This window comes from Onychostruthus taczanowskii, unplaced genomic scaffold, assembly GCF_017590055.1.
Source record: "Onychostruthus taczanowskii isolate IOZ18803 unplaced genomic scaffold, ASM1759005v1 scaffold1, whole genome shotgun sequence".
Classification (NCBI taxonomy): Eukaryota; Metazoa; Chordata; class Aves; order Passeriformes; family Passeridae; genus Onychostruthus; species Onychostruthus taczanowskii.
In genome coordinates, this window is record NW_024496525.1 from 5,297,476 (window position 1) to 5,316,402 (window position 18,927).

Consider the following 18,927-nt stretch of genomic DNA (forward strand, 5'->3'; position numbering starts at 1 on the left):
AGAGTCTGTTGCACACACAGCACTCTCATCACTCTACCCGGATCAGAGCACAGTAGCAAAACTGAATTTCAGTACTTTATATCTTACCACTTTGAATCTATACTTCTGGTTGCAAAATTCTGTGTTAGTGTGGCTAAAACGTCATGTCTCACTTCTGCTTCCTTCTGTGCTTTTCCTAAAGAGTTCTGAGTTGTCTTACTAAGTATTTTCTCAGTTCGAAGCTTATTCCAGCTGCTGCTACCATTTCTAGTTGTGGAATAATGCCATCTGTGATCTTCTTTTCTCCCCTGGTAATCTATTTATGGATTATATAGATATTTTTTACTGTGAAGAGAAGCCAGTAAAGAGAAGGTTAGTACAGCAAAAGAGAAGAGCAATGCTAGAAACAGGACTAAGTAATCCTGCACTTTCTTCTTCCACAATCAATGCATTAAAATATTGAATGAAGAGATTAAGCTATTTGAAAGGGATCTGCCTCAGGTCTCTTCACTTTTGTAACAACAGCTACTATCAACTGCAGTAACAAACATTTATGTCTGGGCTGGAAAGGTCTTTTCACAGTGTTAGTGACATTTTGCATGAAACCCTGACGTTTAACTGTACAGCTTAGCACAAAAGACTAAATAGGTACTCTTATGAAAAATACCATATTTTTCTCATTGTCAATGAAGACAAAAAGGAGGACAAGAAACAAGATGAACCAAAAAAAAACCCCCACCAAAACCAAACCAACAAACAAACCCAAAACAGGAAAGGGAAGAAAATGAAAGGGAAGAATATGAAATATAGGGTAGACAACAGCAATACTTCAAGATCCAAAGGAGATGGGATGGAAATGGGAATGCATAAGACTAATAGAACAGACAAAGCAGAAGATTGGCTTAACCAAAAATAAGAATAAAAGGTGTTGCTGCCCAACACTGTTTACATTTTATTACCCTTTGCAAATGCTTACTTATAAAGATTGTAGCTGAACCTCCTTACTGTGGTCATGATGTCGCATGAAGATGGAAATGCATAAAAGTTCACAAAAAGCCCCTAGCAGCTGTAGGTCAGTTTTGAAACCATAACAATGGGGGCTGGAGTAATGGAGCAGTGAAGAGTCCTCAGGAATAGAATGCTATATGAAAAGACCCCAGGAACAGAATACTATAAATCCTTATTTAGTTAACAACCAATTTTTCAAAGAGGCTCAAGCAGAAACTGTAATAGAATATAAGGTTAAATAGTAACTTGATAGCTGATAGAAGGAAAATGTAACTTAGAATTACCTTTGATTACTGTAATACTCAGAGACACCCCCCCCAGGAAAACTTGTCTGTGTAAATGATAATATAATGAACCAGATCAAGATTTGCACATGTGCATTAGGAATTTTGTCATAGACATCAGTAATTAAGCATGAGTGACTATTAGTCAGTGTTTGTATGACTCTTCCCTTGATACCTGTTTTGAATAAAAGACTGTACTTGTTTCCTAGAAGTTGTGCCAGTGCTCTGTGAGTTACAGGAGCTGCTGTTCCATGTACATGGAAAAATTGCTGGATTATACCAGAAAGTCAAGACGACCTAAAGAGATCACTAGAGGAACAAAGAAACAAGGACCCGAGCCAATAGGTTCTAAGGGGACCATCTTAACTCAAGAAGGTAAACAAGATGGTGAACTGCTTTGGCTCAGAAAGGTGAAAAAGTAACTCTGGAAGTGTGAGATCATGACCAGGGACTCAAGAAACCCACTGACTCAAAAGATGAGCAATTATGCACATGCAGACTTAGTTAGCAAATATAATGCCAGTCAGTTATGAGTAAAAATTAATATTATTAGATAGAGAGAGGCAAATGCATGCATTCCAAGCTGGCTTTGAGGAATTATTACCTAGCACCCATCTTGGTGCAAACATTAAATAAATCAAATATCTTGGCTCTGGGCCAGATACTGGCTTTACACTGCAGGTACTGAACCCTGTTTGAGGAACACCACCAGCTGCATTGATGGAGATAAGAAACAGATGCACGGGTCTGTTTTTGGGAAAAGGAGAACAGCTTGACCTAAAAAACATGGAATGCAATAAAGGGAAACTACAACAATGAGATAAAAGGGGAAGAGACTTATTATGATGCTGACATCTCAAGAGACAAATAATAATTAACCATTTGCCCAGAGAGTTACAGGGAATCAGGAGGGGGTTATGAAACATGGTCTTGCCTTATTGTTGTAAAATGTGAAATATGTAAAAATTCTCTTAAAAAAAGGATGTTATTTGATATTTATATATTTTCAAGCCTAATTAACAAGAAAGAAGATACAATCCACAAAGCAGGTAGCAGCTAATAAGCAATCTCTAAGTGATGCCCAGGTGTTAAAGTACTTGTTGGCCTCCTTAAAGTTTAGGGCTTGACATGCTTGATCTCAGGCATAGTGGGAGGTTAGCAAAGCTTGGGAAGAATGTACTACTGACAGAGGACACAAAGAATGCAGACTTTATTGGCCACAAGGACATCTGGAATAATTCCCAAAATAAGGAAGAAACTAATAAGGACAACTCAGCAACTGTGCTGAAACTGGCTCTGACTGGATAAAGGTAATTCTGACATGGGGAGATCACAACCACTGACTCAAGAAACCCACCAACCCAAAATAACTGAAAGACTGGGCATGTGGACTAATTACCATGAGAAGCAACCTCCAAAGCATACTGGATTTTTGTTACCAGCTATTTGTCACCCTTTGTTAAATGACACCTCTTGCAGTACAAAATATATGATAGCTGAAGAGCCACACTATTACAAATATTAAGAAATTAGGACAAGATTTAAAAAACCAGTTTTTATAACTGATGGCATTTAATTTAAAGAACCTTCTCCTTTTGGCTTTTTATTCTTAAGAGGTGACATGAACCAGGATTCACAAGTAAAGGAATACTTCTGTGAGAATAGTAAACACTGGGGTTATCAGGGTGAGGTTTGCTTTGACTGTCCCTATCTTTTTGTCTTAAAGCCATTTTGACTAATGCTGCTAGAGCCTGTATTGCCCTTCACAGCTTACCTAACTCCTGGACTGCTACTGCAATCAAGCTGCCTTTATTATGGTAAGGAATCAGTATCGCAGCATGATCTCACTCTGAATCACCCCTCACATCACAGCTCTTAATAGACTGGTGACTTGCGTGGATTACTAAGCAATTCCTATAAAAATAATAGTGCTGGGAATATTATATTTTATCATATTTTGTTCCAGTTGTGAAAAATAACTGTCTAGAGGACAATTACTCATGGAAAGTGTGTCAACTCATGGTGCCAGAGATGAGCTCACTCTGGAGTAGCTCTTCAGCAAATATTGGGATATTTACTTCCTCGAGATTTGAATCAAACTCTGCAGGTTTTTCGCTGTTAATCAGTACCTATAGCTAGGCAGTTATAATTAAGCAATTGCACAGTGAAACTTGTAGGCATGACTAAACCTTTGTTTTAAGGAAAAGGGAACACAGTCCCAAAATAAATGGGCTGTCTGGATGAGAGCCCTTGAAGTGAAGTCAGCAGGACTGAGCAGTAACTGGGGGAAAGGTAATCCTGCAGGGAAGTTCAAAACTACCGACCCCCTGACCACCAAGTTAAAACAGATCCCCAAATGGAATGGGGGGAAGAAGTGCACATGAGGAATAATTAGCATGAGAAGCAAGAAATATAGCTGGCAAATAAGGGTCTGAGTACTAATTAATGAAAAAGCGATATCAATTGTAACCAATGAATGCTGATGGATTGTTTGCTAAAATGTGCAAATAGTGGAAAGTTTTGATGGTGATAAGCCAGACTTTTGTGGGTTGCCCCCTAATTTCCTAGTTTGCACAGAATACAATAAAGAAATAGGAATTTCTCACCTTGATGTGTGAAGTGCTGTCACACACCAACTAGGTGATGAGCCTGTGCTTGGGACAACACAGGACTTTCTTTTAAACCACACCCATTAAATATTTGCAAGTGTAGGTGGCAACTGTCAAAATCACGTCAAGAACGTATTACTCATTTCAAGTACAAACTATTGCATTGCTGTTTCCAGTTCAATTTAATTTATTAGAATCCCAAAATCTCTGCTTTCAGTACATACAGAACAAATTAATGGTTTATTTAAGAAATGGAAATTAGTATAAGTAAAAACTTGCCCACTGTTAGCGACAGAATGCAATCATTTTTCTCAAACCAATGACTTTTACTTCGAAATTGAGACGATCTGTTTTCCAATATTGCCTCCATTCATCATGGACTGGAAAGCAGCTTTAAGAGAAATAATGAAATAAGTTAATGTTAAGCAAAATAGGCCAAGTAGCTTCTAAAAATGAAACCAAAAATGGTAGAAGAAAATGTATTAAGCAGCACCCCAAAAAGGAGAGATACTACTTTGGACCTAACCATATTTATCCTTAATGATGTACTAAATTAAGAAGGGGATTAAAAAAAAAAAAACAAAACAAAACCCAAACCAAACCAACAACAAACAAACAAACAAACAAAAACACCCAAAAAACCTAGCCTGTAATAAACTGCTAAGGGCAGCTTTGTGTAATAAGTTAAAAAAATCTGTAAGCAACTGTTTGACCCTATACAAGTTAAAGATTACATTTGCTGCTTTTGTGATATGTCACACAATCAGGAAAGAGAGACAAGGCAAGATTGGACAGCCCACAAATGCTGTGGGTCACACAAACGTTTGTGAAAGAAAAGCTTACTAAATATTGTACAATAGTGGGAGAAGCTGGTACAAAAGAATATGTCTTTGAGTAAACAAAGTATGAAAGTATGATATATGACTGATATATTTGACCAAGTTACTTCAAAATACATATGTATACCAGTAAGGAGGAATTAGCAATGACTAGAATAAATTCAAATCTATGAGATTTAGTTATCACTTATTTCCACTAGTTTTCAATCTTGTGGGACTAATGGCTGAAGGGACTAAATCACACTCTTCCCTCTTCCTTGAAGGGGACACATTTTTACAACACATCATGTGGCTCATGTCACCAGACCCCCTTCATTTCTGTATTTCCTTTTTTACAGATACTTTGAACAGACTACAGAACATTTTGTTCTATTAAAAGAAATTAATTTTTACTTTCTTTAGTAAGATGCTTTGCCCTTTCTTCTGTATACTTTTCTTTTTTTTTCTTAGCAAATCCAACAACAACCTCTGTTAGATACTGTGTTTTTAAAGTATAAAGGATTTTAAAAAAGCATTTCCTTACCCACAAGTTCAAAGAAAGGGGCAGCACTTTAAACCTCTAAGATCTGGATGATTATTACCAGCTGATAAGATAGCAGTCTAAGAATAAATTCCCCTGAGTACTAAGACAACAACAATAAAATCTAAATTCATATTAAATTATTTTTAAATATACAATAATTCTCTTACAGAACATTTTAATAATTAGTAAAAAAATCATTATAACAAAAATAATGTTTTTGATAAAATACAAAAATCTAAATTGACAAATGAAACAAATTAGGAGGTAGTTAACCTCTAATGTCATTGCATATAATCAGGCCATTATTATTCAGAAATGATGTGAATATCTTACCACCCATGTTTGCTAAGCCTTCTACCACCGTCTCTCTGACCTGTCAATGCAAACAAATCCTTTCAGTTTTCCTCAAACAAGAGGAGCATTCCACATTTCTTAGAAACATGCCAAGAAACTGCCACAGAAACCACCGAAATCTAAAGACTTCTCTTGCTGCAATGGACAGGGCTCTGTTTGGACCAGATTCTTTCATCAAGAGAGGTGTGAATATTTTCTGATAAATTTGCAGATGGGTTAACTCTTCAATCAGATTCCTGCCCCTACCAAAATTTAATGTCTTGGTATTTTCCCAGGAAGATTACTGATCACTTGAAGAAGAAAAAACTAATTCAGACAGGCCTCACAGGGAAGGCACAGTTAAGCATATACTCATTACAAAGTAATAAATGGTGATTATAAAGCTTGAAGTAAAATTTTGAACAAGAGCCTCAAAAGCATTCAGGACACTTAACTCATCAGGTATTTGAAAGTACATATTTTTGAGAGTCTGAATCTTTAAGTAAAACAGCACTTGCACCCTATGCTGAAATAAAGAATACAGACATGAGCAGCATGTAATCAGAGAAGTCAGTCATACTACAGTCAGACCATTCTCTGCAAGTTCCTTTTAAAATAGCACTACCTAATAAGCTTTCAATTATACTTACACATTTTTTAAAAGGTCTGTTCAATCCTGAGGCACAGTAAGAGAGCCAGAGACAAAGAAATTAGTCCTCTTGCAGTAGGATATAGTATCAAAGGCCATAGATTAAACCTAGATGTTCTCACCTTCAGTTTACCCTCTTGGATCCACTGGCAGAGTTGTAATACACTAGCTTCTTGTTTGTCCATGTAGTTCAACACCAAGAATCTTTCCCTGTGAAAGAAAAGAATAAGCTTTGGTTTAAGAAACTTTGATCAATGTCCTTGAAAATCTTTAAAATCAGAAAACAGCCTTGTTGAAACTGAAGGGTTATGAGCACAAATTATAAAGAAATGTAGCTCAGGGCCTTGCCAGTTTGTTGTGACACTTCCTGCAGCAGGAGCTTGACAGGAACATCAGTCTTAGGAAATTTTCTCCAAGTATCAGAGAGAACAGTAATAAGAATCAATAGTTAAAGTAGTATCATCAGAATAAGCAAATATCCATAAAAGGAGAGCAAATCCCTATTATTTTTGGCCTTTTATTTTTTCTTTTTTTCAGTGGTGGGGAGAATAATTAATGAACCTGGCATCAGATGGTGAGAATAACTTAACTTTCAGATTCCCCACAATTCTGCATATCTTGCTGTCACGGCTTTCCATAGCAATTGAGAAATTGAAATTATCATCAAAAATGAGAATTACTTGTAGAGATATAATGACTAAATTCTCCACCGCATTCTACCACGCATGGTATATTTTAATAATTATATTCATTTTTTAGAAGGGCAGACAACAGTAACAAGGACAAGGAAGGATTTTAATTAGAAGAGATCAATTGATTTGCACAGAAATCAAGTCTCCCAAATGTCCTGCAATGCAAGACTGAAAAATCTGACTCTCCTCCTAATCTTTGCATTAACTCCATCTGAACCCTAAGAGGAAATTTAGCAATTCCCAGAGTCAGAACATAATAAAAATGTTCTACCCTTATATATCTGTCACACCTACAGTTCCATTATCTAATAAAACCCCAAATACTAAAAATGTAATTTCAATAAAATCACTGCATCAGCTGCGTCCTTATGCCTGAACTACAACACTTTGAGAGAAGGCACTTTGCAAAACATCTGAGAACAGAACTATGGCAACACCTTCCCTTGTAGTAAAGAATTGTCAGGGATTAAAGGACTGAATCAAGCAAGCTCAAACAAAATGCAACAACTGACATCTATGACTCTCTATAAAAAATCCTTTCCCATTTTTTATGCTGATAAAGACAAATATATGGGAAAGGATCTACTGATACCACAATTCTATTTTCCTTTTTAGGCATGGCAACATTCTGTTCCAATTACAAGTAGCTACCGCAGATTACAGACTACAAACACCACATGAACAATCTACCTGGAACCTAGTCACAAGCTCTGGAGGAGAAATGTACCTTGTGATGTTCCTTTCTTTCTGTATTTTTTCTGTGTCAGGAGGCAGTGGAGGGGGATAAGGCACGTCTTTGTTATACTGAGAAATCTGTCCACACAGGATGATATGGCTGTTCTGATTCATCTGTTTGGGACAACAAAGTGAGAAAAATGGCATTCCCCAGCCTCAGAAACTAAATTTTTCAGATGCAATAAATGTTATTGCAAAATTTTCACTAGCCACATTTCCTATAAGAATGGGAGAATTGCATGCAATCCCATTCAATCTATGACATTAAAACAGGTAAAAATACAAGGCAATAGCAGGAAAATAACTGCTATACAGCCTAGTGTAATTTCAAAAGGCACTAAATAGAAGGAATATAGGAAATTGTTATATTAATGTGGGCCCCCAGAATCAGCACCTGAAGTTGATCACTGAAGTGGAAAGCTGTGCTGTATTACAGGCTGGACTCCAGTATGAATTAATTGAAAGCTGGATATTGGAGAATGACTAGAATAAACCTGGCAGCTGGAATAATCACCTGACTTATAACTGTATCACTGATGTCTCCACCAACATTGTCAAAGTAAACATCCACACCACCTGGGCAGAGTTCACGTAGCTGTTTTGCCACATCTCCCTTCTTGTAATTGATAGCAGCATCAAACCCCATTTCTTGGACCAAAATAGAGCACTTTTCATCTGTGCCAGCAATCCCCACCACTCTAGAGCAGCCCTCCAGACGGCCAATCTGCAGACACACAGTTAAAAAAAAAAAACAAACAAATCAACCAAAAGCCCCAAAGACAAATTAGATCATTCATATGCATAAAAGTACCAGTGGAAGAAAGGGGGTCCTAAGGGGTGTTACAGGTATTCCCATCCCACTAAACCCCAGGCAGCAAACAATCCCATCTCATATGACACAACTGCTTCTTGTCACTCCCTCCTCACAACTACACACGGGGCAGGTACAATCAAAATTTGCCATCTTTTCAAACCCACTGACTGCAGAAGACTATGTTTGTGGAATCAACAATGACTGCCAGTACTGGAGAAACAAATATAGTAGAAAACTGCCATCTGCTGAGTACCATAACATAACTTATAAAAGGAAACAAAAATTAGACAATAATTTCTTTAAATACAACCTTCATAGATTTGCTCATGCATTGTTTCTTCATAGCTTCTCTTTATTAGGTCTAAAGTTTGCTTAACATTGATTTTGTTTGTGTGTATATATATATATATATATACACAGAGAGAAAGAGAGAAAGATTTGTAGATATGCACATACACTCTCCAAACAGGTTCCACAAAGCAGAGGAGGATAAAAGGACTGCAAATCTCAAAACACAAAAGATGTCATGGAACACAGCACAAAGGGTTTACCACATTACTATTTTCTAAGAGAGAAAAAAAAAATTAAAGTCTCCAGTCAACACAGTGCTGGATGGCAGGCCACCACATAAATGTGTAATAAATACATGTATATACACACCATCTATTTTACTTGTGTTAGCAACAAGTAATCACCACCATCAGTGTTCTCCTCTCCCTATTTCATGAAACTTGAGTTTCACGTGTCAAGTCTTTCCCAGCGAGAGCGTGTGCCAAATCTGTGAAACTGGCCGTTCCCACGGGATTATACCTGCTCACGTTTATGAAGATTTTATCTGTATATTTAATAACCAGCATGTTTCAGGAGACAAAACTTGTTAACAGAGTATGTTTGTATGCCCTAAGCCTGCACCTACCTGGCCGGCCAAAGAGCCGCAGGCACCGGCCGCTCCGCTCACCACCATGGTCTGGTTTGCACCCGCGGCCACGTGTCCCTTCTCCCTGATTCCCAACAGGGCCGTCAGCCCCGTGATGCCAGCTGCACCCAGAAAGTAGGAAAGGCGTCCATTTACAAGCTGTGGTGCCAGCTAGGGAACAGAAAGTAGGTAGGAGGTCATTTGTTTCCAAGGTGAGGTTTTGCTCTTTGATTGCCTGAGGGTAAAAAACTAATTCAGGATATTTATGAGGCAAGGTAAAACTGGTAGGGATGGGCTATCTCTAGCTCTATTCTAACAAAAAGTCTGTACAAAAATGTTGTGTCTGTGTGGTTTTAGAAAAAGGTTTTAAACAAAGTAGCCCACAAAAACTTAAATTATGGAAGTGTTAAAAAGCAGTTGGGAGATAAGAAGTTTCCAACAATGGTGATCTATCCCTATGCTAGCATAAAAGGATAACAATGCACCATTTTATCAAATATGGTATTTGCAGAGCAGTAACAGAGTCCTAAAGGAAGGTGTTTACTGGAAAGTATAAATTCTCAAACTACAATCATTTTCTGTTACGAGAGAAAAATCAACACAATAGCCCTAATGCACTGAAACCTCTCCACTTTTAACTTAACATTGAATACCCTTTCTTATGTGAACGTAAAACCCGAGGTAAAAGCTTTTACTAACATAAGTTAGAAAAATAAATCAGATATACATAAAGTCTTTCATGTCTTACACTCTCATGAACAAGAAGCTCTATTAGAATTAAAATAATTAAGGGAATTATTTATTGGAGCAGCTTCAGGGATTTTTTTAAGAACAATTAAAATAATACTGGCCTGTCTATTAACCAGCAAAATTGTTACAAAAAAAATAAATTTATATAAATCTTGGCACCTAGGAGTTGATCTGCCTTTTGAGAACTGATTACTTCAATAAGTATGTTTTCTTTTGCTCAAAAAAATAGTGTCATTAGCATCTATTTAGGGAAAAAAAGAAGAGGTTTGGGGGGAAAAGAAAAGGATTTAGGAAAAAACCAGTCACAGCCTGGGCTTTGCATTTCTATTACCTTTTGCAGCGAGTCCCCATCAAGAATTGCCACTGTCTGCCAGGGCCAGCTATTTAGGGGAAAAAAGAAGAGGTTTGGGGGGAAAAGGGTTTAAGAAAAAACCAGTCACAACCTGGGCTTTGCATTTTCTTACCTTTTGCAGCGAGTCCCCATCAAGAATTGCCACTGTCTGCCAGGGCCAAGTGAAGGAAGTGACAAAGTCTCCTTTAGCGAGGTTATGGTGCTGGCTCTCCTCCACTACCCCGATGCCCCCACCATCAGCAACTTCAGAGAGCTGCCAGGGCCGCAGGTAATCCGAGCCCGTGTCCTCATTCATTCGGCAGCGCTGCAACACAAGGCTTTAATGAAAGGCTCTGGTGGAACACAACTTGTTTATCAGTTCAAGTAGAGTGGGGGATGAAGATGTGTTTAGAACTTCAAACACAAAGGGCTACTCAAAAATCTCACAATAAGCCCCAAATATTCATAATCTTTTCTTAGATCCCTCCTTCCCCTTGTTTGCTCAGTACAAAAGGAGGATGGACCAACCTGATCTCCTCCAGCAGTGTTACCAAAGCCAACATCTACAGACGTTGGCTCACAGGTACCAGCACAACTGAGAATGACTGGCTTGGGTCTGATGAGAACCCTACAAATGCCATTCCTCAACTGAAGGAATCCTGGAAATGCAGGATTGAAAAAGAATGTCCACAAGTCATTTAGTCTATGCCTGTGCACTGAAGAGCAGTCAAATATATGTAGACCATCCCTGACAGAGATCTGTTTAATGAAACATCTTGAAATGGGATGTAGTTTCTTTGCAGTTTCCCATGTAGCTACAGCCAGTATTTCAAAATTCTTAAACTTTTCCTTAATTCTCAAGCTAAATGTACTTTTTTGAAATTTAGACTGTTTTTTTTCTACTATCACCATCTATGGAGGGAATAAATGATCAGAATTCTCTTTATAGCAAACCTTTACAGACTGTATCTGTCTGGTTATTCTTCTACCTTCACTTCCATTTCAACCCACAATTCTCTCAACCACATGATTTCTGTAATTTTGCATGACTGGGAAAAAAAAGAATACAAAAAAGGCCAAGTACAGAAAAAACTGATACAAACAAATCTGTAATGGCTTACAGTCTCTTCCTAGTCCAGTAAAGTCATATTCCTATACAAATATCCCAAGCATATTAATGCCAAATTCCTTCCCAATATAACTCCATCAGAATGAATACAATTACTATGTCACACTAGATATATATTTGTTCTGTAATTGGTAACTTTGGTGTTAAACATCATGACAGATACAGAGTTGAAGGTACTTAAAAGAACAATTTCTGGCTTAGCTCCAAGTCCAACACCTACCATGTAGGGGTCCACCGAGAGATAGAGAGTTTTAACACGCACTTGTCCCGCTTGGACTGTATCTGCTATTGTACTTTGCTCCAGTCGGAAGTTTTCAGCCACTGGCACTCCATTCTTACCTAGAGTTATATTAGAATTAAATAAATAAATGAATCCCTCATCAATAGGGGAAGGCCTTTTTTTAAGATAGTCCTTTGTAGAATAAATTAGGTTATACATTTACTCAGGTGTAAAACTACAACCAACTACTCTCACCTTTTTGCCTCTTCTGACTCAAGTGAGACTGAATGGATACAGACTGCAGCCACTGCAAATGCACATTCTGCAAGAGCATCCCTTCACAGAGACTTCCTTACATTAAGGCTCCCCAGAAACATCCAAAAAATTGTGGCAAGCCTCCCAGAACTGGAGGCTTCATCCTCAGGTTGGTACCACATGCAGCAGATCAATCAGACAACTGGAACCACCAGCACTGAGACAGCCAGACAGCCTTGCCTGTTTTAGGTCAGAGTCACTGCACAGCTAGAGCAGGCTCCTGCTGTACCATTTGAAAATCTTAATTGAAGGTCACACTATAGTTCTTAACACTTAAAACTATTTTAGCATTAAGCAGCATACAATACTCCCTCCAAAACTTAATGTCTTCTACGCCACATTTATGAACTCACTGCTCAAAATACTGTGCTGATCCATAACAAGGCAAATGTGTAAAAAAGAGAGTAAACAAAACCTCAACAGTGTGAACTTAAAAACCAAACCCTTTGAAATATGAGAGGAGCAAAAAATTCAATATTTACTACAAGGAAACAAAAATTAATAGTAACAAAATATTTTAGACATCTCTTACCCAATGTAAAAAGAATAAATGTGAAAACTAAAAAGTCATGTGCCCTAATCTTTCTTCACTTTCAGCCCCTACACTTAGAATTTTCTCTTATATTACATGTTAACCCTTTTTTCTCACACAACAGTTTAGAAATCTGCAGACTAAACAAATGCAGTTTGAATATATGTTATATATTTAACAGAAATTTATATTAATACAGTTTACATTTATTAATAAATGCAGACAAATTTATTACAAATATATTTATATTAATGGTAATTGATAAATTTATATATAAATAAATGCAGTTTAAATAAGCTTTATTGCTGCATACAATATTAAGATGTATAAATGTCAATATCTCAAATTAGTGTCTATTTCTACCCTCACCATTCTGGAGGATTAGGCAATCAGAACAAACACATTGCTTTTTTAGTGGAGTGAAATACATACCAGGCCGTGAATTCAGCACTACTCTTTGTATAATCATCTCTGCTTTTGCAGCACCTTCACACTGGATTTCTACAAAAGAAAATGGTGTTTGAAGGCCTGAAACATAAATTTCCTTGAAAAAAGAATATGAGGCAAAGCACTCAGTAATTTGGAAACTGGGGATGAAATACAGACCTCCCCAACTTCAGCATCCATGCCCAAGGAAGATATAAACAATCATAAAAACCAACCCCAAGCATAAAATAAACAAACATGCGAATAAGGAGTTTCCCTGTTTATCTTATTAAAGCCCTGATTTATACAATGTCACAGTAGCACCTGCTGGAAAGAAGGAAAACTGTAATGCACCGTGCTCCTTGTGGGACCATCAGCAGCCCCTAGCAGGCAGAAGGAGAGGTGTCTGATCAGCTTTCCTGTGCTGACTGAGAACACCCTGCTCCCACCTAGCAGGCACAGGGGCAGCTTTGCACAGTCAGGTGCCACTCAGTAAAAGGCAGGCAGGCACACCAGAATAGCAGCCTGCAGGTACATGATAAAAAGACATTGTTGTGTAAGATGTTTTGTAAGAAAAAGCAATTCTTTCTATTAGCAGTACCCAGAGATGAGAAAGAATGAGATCATCACTCAATCTGTTCTACAGAAAGACTTCTCCCTGAATTTCAACAGTTTTAAAAGAGGATTGCAAATCTGTGATTTTGCACCTGTGAGACCTAAAGTTATTAAGAGGAAGTTACCCTGATTTAACAGGAGACAAACATGATCTCACATGCTTTCAGATCTAATACAAAATAAAAATGTGATTACTATTTTCAGCCAAGAGCCATAAATAACCAACCTCCACACTAACAAAGGACATTAAGGAATGAAACATGATAGCTAACATCTTTGTCATAGTGTTTATTTTGCTGACAAGAACAGCAAATTGGAGCAAATCTAAAAGATGAGCCTAGAAACAGTAAATCATCACCATTTATCCAACATCTTTCTTCACTGAACATTGCAAAATACAGAACCTTCTGTCTGTACTGCTACAGTGCTTACGTAACAGCAACCATAAATCATCAAGAACTATAGTCTGGAATGCTGAAAAACAGCTAAAAAGTTATTAGGAGAAAAGGTGCACATCCCTGTCCATCCCTCCCCTCTTAAACACACAGTGGACTCAAAACACAAGCATCTTGTTAAAGAAACAGATCAAGCTTTAGCATTTTATTGTGTTTGCACTTGAAAAGTTTCTTATTTGGGAAAACTTAATAAAAAGTTAATTTCTTTCCAGTATTTCAACACATAAAGATGCTACAAGGAATGAATCTCAAATGTGTCTTTACAGCATCACATAATGCTCAAAAGTAAGTGACCTGCACAGTTCTTTGGACAAAACAGTGTAGAACAGTCTACAACAAAGGAAAAACCCCCACACTTTGATGAAATTACTACTTACTGTTTATAAACAAAAATGAGCATTAAAAATTAAGGACTTAACTGAAAAGTGAAATAGAAATCCATCTTTATACCCAAAAAGCTGATACAACCTCCAGAACATAAATAATGTAAAACCCTAACAGGAAGGATGGCCTAAGAGAAAGTTTGGATGATGTTAAGTTCAGCTCTGTACTCAGCTATGGACTTCCTCTGTGATCATGGGCACATGCCTCTGTATTTATTTTACAGAATATTTTTCAGAACAAAACTAAAATTTTTCCTGTTAACATCTGCCCAACAAAATTACATTCAAGCAGTACAACTGTTTTTCCCAGAGCAATTGATTAAGCATCTGAGAATTTCTGCTAATACAAGGAGCATTTAATAAACTGTCAGATGTGTTCAGTGCAGTTTAAAAGGACAAGCTCACTCTAGTAAATGATTTGCACACATTTGCAACTCAGCTGAAGTTTCTAACCACTGATCAAACCGCTCTGAGCAGAAATAATGAGTTAAGAATGTAGTGAATATAAACCAACAGCATCTGAAATCTGGGCACATCACTACACATCACCTCTGTATGTACTATCCCTACTCACGGCTGAGGGCTTGAGGCTGTGTTTTTGAACCACATAGAGCAGGCAGAATTGCTGTACAGCTCATGCCTCACAGAGCAGGCCACTGCCAAAACTGCTGACTCCATTTTTGGTAGCCTGAAACTAAATATGTGTATTATGTAAATACAAAACCCCAATCTGAACAAGAGAGGATGAAGATAATTTTTATTGTGACTAACGTACTCCTGAAATATCTGCTTTCTACGATTATACAGAGGGAAAAAACCCAGTTATATAAAGAAAAAAAAATCCAAGATATTAACATACTAAAGGGAAGACAAAGCAATACAGAGCAGCATAGATAGATGTGAGTAGAAAAATTATTCAATCTAAGTTCAGACTACTTCTTTGAATGCCTGACATTTTGAAGGAACAGAAGCACTGTTTATTTCCCTGTTTGTTTTCACAGCTTTTGTTTGAGGAGCCTGTGTACTAGTTCAACTTGAAAATCTTCCAAATACTGTGAGTGGGTGGACAAAAAGTGAAACTGAATTGTCACTAATTCTGTGACAGCTGCCACAGCAAATACAACACTGCAGATGGACATTTACTTCTAAATAGGTCTGCCCTACAGTGGAAGTCAGCAACACCATTACACAAGCAAATGGTCACAGTAACACCATAACACAGTAAGAATCAAACTTTCCTCACATTACAAACAATATAGAAGTGACTAAAGAAAATAAGTAGAGGCACCATCTTTTAGCACTGTACAGAGAGGAAAGTTTTTGGAAAAAGAGAACAAGTTTTCTTTAAAAAGTGAAATAAAGGGGATTTGTACCGTATACACAGTTTTTTTTAATGCCAGTGTGCAGGATGTTTTTGACTATTTTTTAAAAAGACAACACAAGTATTATTTTTTTAGCTTTTCCAAACAAAACCAATCCGAGTTGGTTTTACTCTTTGAATCAAACAGAGTAAAAAACCCAAGTTTTAACATAATTGTGCTATGCCAATCACCTGATCCACCCTATGAGTACATCAGGAGCATTAAACAGCACAACAGCAGCACCTTCAGGGGAGTCTCAAGAAGGCTTTAGCCCAGTTTCACCCTTATCTCTGTCTCCCCTTGCCTTTCTTTCCCCACTGTTTCAGAGACATGTGACAACTCCTTTTAAAAAGTTAAATAAATTCCTCAGTGTTAAAATGCTCCAGTTTGTTTGCCCTGGGCTTGGTTCCCAGAACTTGGTGTTTCTGTGATTGCCCATAAGGCAGAGTTTCAGTTGCCTATACTCTTGCCAAAACAAGTCACCTGCTTCCAAGTCATTAAAGCCCATGCCAGATGCAGGCTAGTTAAAAAGCAAAAGGAAGAACAGGTAGTCCTGTATCAGGCCTAGGCAGCAAGGAGGAAGAAGGCAGGCAATCTAAACAGAGCAAAAGATTTGGAAGTCTTCTGAAACTGTGATGTCAAAATGGCTGGAGCAAGGATCCTCAAAGTAAATTCAAGGAAAGAAATTTCAAGAATAACTCTGAATGAGGAACGTGCAAGAAGAAAAGATGGGAAGAACTGGGACTAGGAGTAAGCAAGAACAGAGAAACATGACAAGAATAGCAACTTAATGGTCAGTATAGCAGAGAAGAGAAAAAAAGAATGGGCAGAGAGAACTGAAGATAGTGGGAACAATGAATGAGACAACCAAGCAAATTGAGGTGGGAATGACTGGTGAAAAAACAAGAAGAGACAACTGTAACTGGCAAGGTGAGATAAATGGAAATGGAAAAGCAAACGTAATGGATTAAGGACCAAAGTTTCTACCAGCTCTGATAAGGAGCTCTACATTTGATGAACGTTAATTAATGGCAAGCCAGAATCAATACTGACTGTCAGGAATGGACAAAAATACATGCCATAAAAAGCTAAATACTTTCATGAACTGAACCAATAAATTTTGATTTCCTAATGTTCCATGTCTCATCACTGAATTCTCTCATGAGAAGTCTCTCCCATAGTGTTTTCTTCATGTGGATTTTCTGACACACTCTAAGTGTTGAGGGCAGGCTACAATCTTTCCTCCAAGGAAGAAGCAGATGAAGAAGAAAAACAATAGTAGCAGGATTTTGATCCAGACATCTCTTGTTTTATACCCCCAAGAAGCTTAATATATTTCAGCTTTTTATCAGATTTCACTGACCTACAAACCAAAAGTTCCAGTAAGCATACTCATTAATATCTACATACGATAGGACTGTATAAACCTTACTTTTTCAGATTCAGGTGCCAAAAATAAAAATCTAAAAGCTTTTAGGTACCACACCTTGAACTTTTTTTTCCCTCACTAAGTAGTTGCACTGCATTAGAGTTGCACAAAACTGTTTAGAATACCGCATCTGTACATCTTCTATATAGAGAAGGCCTATTTCTTCTTGTCAGAAGATTTCACATAAGGAATACAGATTGCCCCCAGGATGGCAGGAGCATCACCCGATGGGTTTTTTGAGAAGCCTATAATGCAGTTTGCAGGCTCCCACGTGAAAGCCTAGTGACTATCCAGGTTCCCAGGTATGCCCGAAGCCCAAGTCAGAAAGCAGCGCTGCCAAAGGTGGAAGAGAAGAGCCCCTGCAGAGAGCCTTGCAGAGGAGCCATTACCAGCTTCGGAAGCCGCAGGCACAGCAGCCCAGGAGAGAGAAGCCGGAGAGGCAGCGCAGGGGGCTCAGTCCTACAGGCTGCTCCGGGGCTGCGGTGGGCTCCGCTCCGCTCCTCAGGACCGCCTGCACCGCCCCGGGACGCGCTTTGGTCAGGGGCTCAGTAAAGCTCGATTCCAGCTCGCGTTCCGGGGACCGGGCAGTGCCAGCAGCCTCTTCCGCACCTGTGCCCCTACCTGCCCTGCAGCGAGGAGGTGCTAATCCCTGAGGATACGACTCCTGGGAAGGACAGTAGGAGCGCTATCAAGCACCGGGCCCCCAGGCGGAACCGCGGCTCGCCCCCAGTACCGCTGCACCCCCTCAGAGCCCGCAGCTCCCGCTCACCTTGAGCCGACCCGAGCACCCCGGACCGCCCCGCCCGGCCCGGCCCCGCGCGCACGCGCGCCGCCCTTAAACAGGGAAACGCCGGGGAGACCCACCCTTAAAGCGGCGATGGCCCGAGCCCGCCCGTGGCGGTGTGAGGGGCTGTGGCGGGATGTCCCCTGAATCGCATGATCACACCCAATCATTAAGGCTGGAAAAGGCCTCCCAGAACATCGGGACCAACCTTTCACTGGACACCCTGTCTACTAGACAGGACACTAAGTGCCACATATGGTTCCTTGAATGCCTCCAGGGAATGCAAGTCCACCCTTTCCCCAGGCAGCCAGATTCCAGTTAATGCTTGATTCAGTGAAGAAATTCTTCATTATGTCCAACCTGAACCTCTTCTGGCATAGCCTGAGGCCATCTCCTCTTGACCTGTTGCTGGCTGCCTGGGAGAAGAGACCAGTCTTCTGGTGGCTACAATCTCCTTCCAGGAATTGTAGAGAGCAATAATAAGGTTCTCCCACTCACCCACCAAGTCTCCTTTTCCTCAGGATAAACTCTCCCAGCTCCCTCAGCCACTCATCACACCTGTGCTCCAGACCCTTCACCACCTCCACTGCCTTTCTCTGGATCTGCTCCAGCACCTCAATGTCTTTTTTGTTGTGATGGGCCCAAAACTGGGCACAGGACTCAAAGTGCGGTGGTGCCAGTGCTGAGTGCAGGGGGACAATCCCTGCCCTGCTCCTGCTGGCCACACTGGTGTTGGTACATGCCAGGATGCCATTGGCCTCCCTGGCCAGCTGGGCACACCCTAGCTGGTGTTCCTTCTGCTGTCAACTGGCATCC

The 18,927-nt window shown here is 39.2% G+C and overlaps 1 protein-coding gene across 5 annotated transcripts; it reads right to left on the reverse strand.

Moving 5' to 3' along the window:
• Window positions 1-4,049: 4,049 nt before the first annotated feature.
• Window positions 4,050-18,148, reverse strand: PTGR2 (prostaglandin reductase 2). 5 transcript variants are annotated; one of them, XR_005952979.1, is made up of 11 exons: window positions 18,097-18,148; window positions 13,091-13,159; window positions 11,812-11,930; window positions 10,596-10,787; window positions 9,382-9,552; window positions 8,166-8,375; window positions 7,644-7,765; window positions 6,347-6,434; window positions 6,226-6,251; window positions 5,576-5,615; window positions 4,050-4,271 (listed from the first exon to the last, which is right to left on the reverse strand). XR_005952979.1 is itself a non-coding variant. In XM_041405418.1 (10 exons), the coding sequence occupies exons 2-10, from the start codon at window positions 13,125-13,127 to the stop codon at window positions 4,207-4,209; spliced, it is 1,044 nt and encodes a 347-aa protein (XP_041261352.1). In that variant the 5' UTR covers window positions 13,128-13,159; window positions 18,097-18,148; the 3' UTR covers window positions 4,050-4,206. The 5 variants fall into 5 exon arrangements, 4 of the variants coding, with proteins under 4 accessions (XP_041261352.1, XP_041262177.1, XP_041263063.1 ...); XM_041405418.1 differs by lacking the exon at window positions 6,226-6,251; XM_041406243.1 differs by lacking the exons at window positions 6,226-6,251; window positions 18,097-18,148 and adding an exon at window positions 17,949-18,090.
• Window positions 18,149-18,927: the final 779 nt, after the last annotated feature.